The 1850-nt window shown below is 43.5% G+C and overlaps 1 protein-coding gene across 1 annotated transcript; it reads right to left on the bottom strand.

Moving 5' to 3' along the window:
- On the bottom strand, positions 1-1642 carry LOC104604552 (uncharacterized). The gene is made up of 2 exons (XM_010268940.3): positions 1459-1642; positions 1-1241 (listed from the first exon to the last, which is right to left on the bottom strand). The coding sequence occupies exons 1-2, from the start codon at positions 1516-1518 to the stop codon at positions 504-506; spliced, it is 798 nt and encodes a 265-aa protein (XP_010267242.1). The 5' UTR covers positions 1519-1642; the 3' UTR covers positions 1-503.
- Positions 1643-1850: the final 208 nt, after the last annotated feature.

Here is a 1850-nt window from a genome sequence, read left to right as displayed (position 1 = left end):
TAACAAAATTTAACACCAGTGGGATTATATAGAGATTAAAGTTGATAGAATACTACAAATTACTGCTAACTGTTTACCATGGTGATGGTGATCTTGATTTGGAGTTTTGGACTTGATTTGAACGCCAAGGGGCCCATTCCTACCCGACAGGGGCTACTGGTTGTTGGCTGCCCTTGCTCCCAACTTCCATTCTCAACCACTCTGCCCATCATCTACATATATACTACAAATTAATCAAGATGGATTGTGGAGAATTCGAACCCCAATCACATCAGAAAAAAATGCCAATTTGACAAAAGAAGAGAGACAAAAATCTCCATCAACACACAGGCAGAAATCTAGGAACTCTCTCTCTCTCTCTCTCTCTTTCAGTCTGGAAGCATAGCTTCTTCTCCACTCTCCAGACAAATTACTCCCTACTGTACATATATCGCTCAATTCCTCCAAATTAAAGTTTGATACTGATAAATAAAAGTTGCTAAAAGTAGATAACGATGAAAGTGTCAATACAGAACCCTCTGGTATTTGGTGGAAGAATCAGAGCCTTCACTGTTCACTATACCTCTTTTCCTTCTGTTAACAATACTACCACAACTGTTGTCACCGATGCCGTTGATAAAAGAATCCTGGTGCAGGAGAGCAGGTGGTGGTGAAGGAATGGTCACCGGTGGGATCTCAAGGGCGTCAAGCGGAGGAGGGGGATGTCGCCACTGAGGGAGAGGTCCGGCCAGGAGAAGCGTTTGAAGTAGAGGCCCAGCTTTCATCACCGCCTGTAAAAGCTTCCCCTTCTCCGGCAATGGTCTATCTGGTTCTAATTGTATTGTCGTTACCGTTGTTGTCGCTGTTGTTGGTGGTGGTGGCGGCAATGGTGGAGGTGGGATGGAGTCCATCACCGGTGATGATACGATGCTTTCTTCGCAGTCTGAAGAGGATATGCCGGTATTGGAGTCTACCCCTCTTCTGGCCTCATCTTCAATGCTAGAGACTCCAGAGAGAGGAGTTGTTTGTTGGGGTTGGTGGTAATGTTGCTGTTGCTGCTGTTGGAGGATCAAGAGCTTCTCCACAACTAGTCTCTGATATTTGTCTCGGGCATCGTCTCTCTCCCTGATGGCTCTGCATAGAAGACCTTTGAGATGGATCACTTGATCTTCTCTCTTCCTTATCTCCTCCTGAGCTGTTAGTCTTGTTGTTTCTAGCTCAAGAGTGGTGTATAAGAGAGAATGCTTCAGCTCCTCCATGGTCTGTATAATTACAACAACAACAAAAAAGAACACAGTTCATCAAGAATAAGCTAACTAATTAAGCCATGTAACCTCCAAAAAGAAACACTGGACAGGACCCCATAAAAGGAACCGGTCAAGAAACTCTGTTAGATCCTACACAAAGAAAACCCATTAATCCCCCTAAACAAGAAGACAGAATGCAAGAGACAGTAATAGACCCAGATGAGATTTTTACCTTTCCTTGTAGGAAATAACTCCAGCTAAGGCCAAGAGGAGCGCTACGTTGGCTGTCCATGAGCTTGTTATGAACTGAAACCAACAATCACTGTAACAGGAAACAAGAGTGAGGTGGGGAAGGAGCAGCGTCGTTTGGCCTGGTTCTCCGCCTCTTATAACAACAACTGACTAGCTTCTATCCTCTTTTTTTATTTTTTTTTACTCTTTCTTTGTTTGCTACATTGCTTTGATTTTCTTTATTTTTGAATTTTATGAGAACGACAAATCATAAAAGGCCAAATGACAACAGCAACAGCATCCACTTGTCTTTCTCTCTCTCTCTCACTCACTCACTCACTCTAAGCCAACACCAACAGACACATAGGAACTGTGACTCTGTATCTCTGAAGC

The sequence above is a fragment of the Nelumbo nucifera genome, chromosome 6 (genome assembly GCF_055504915.1).
Source record: "Nelumbo nucifera cultivar China Antique chromosome 6, China Antique-T2T, whole genome shotgun sequence".
NCBI classification, from domain to species: Eukaryota; Viridiplantae; Streptophyta; class Magnoliopsida; order Proteales; family Nelumbonaceae; genus Nelumbo; species Nelumbo nucifera.
Note: the sequence above shows the minus strand (reverse complement) of the source record. Positions and strands in the feature narration are given on the sequence as shown.

Bases quoted from the DNA above. Each gene is read 5' to 3' on its own strand.
- LOC104604552 (XM_010268940.3), bottom strand. From the start codon at position 1,518: ATGGACAGCCAACGTAGCGCTCCTCTTGGCCTTAGCTGGAGTTATTTC. The intron at 1,242-1,458 runs GTAAAAATCTCA...GTAATTATACAG, and splicing joins GTTATTTCCTACAAGGAAAG to ACCATGGAGGAGCTGAAGCA.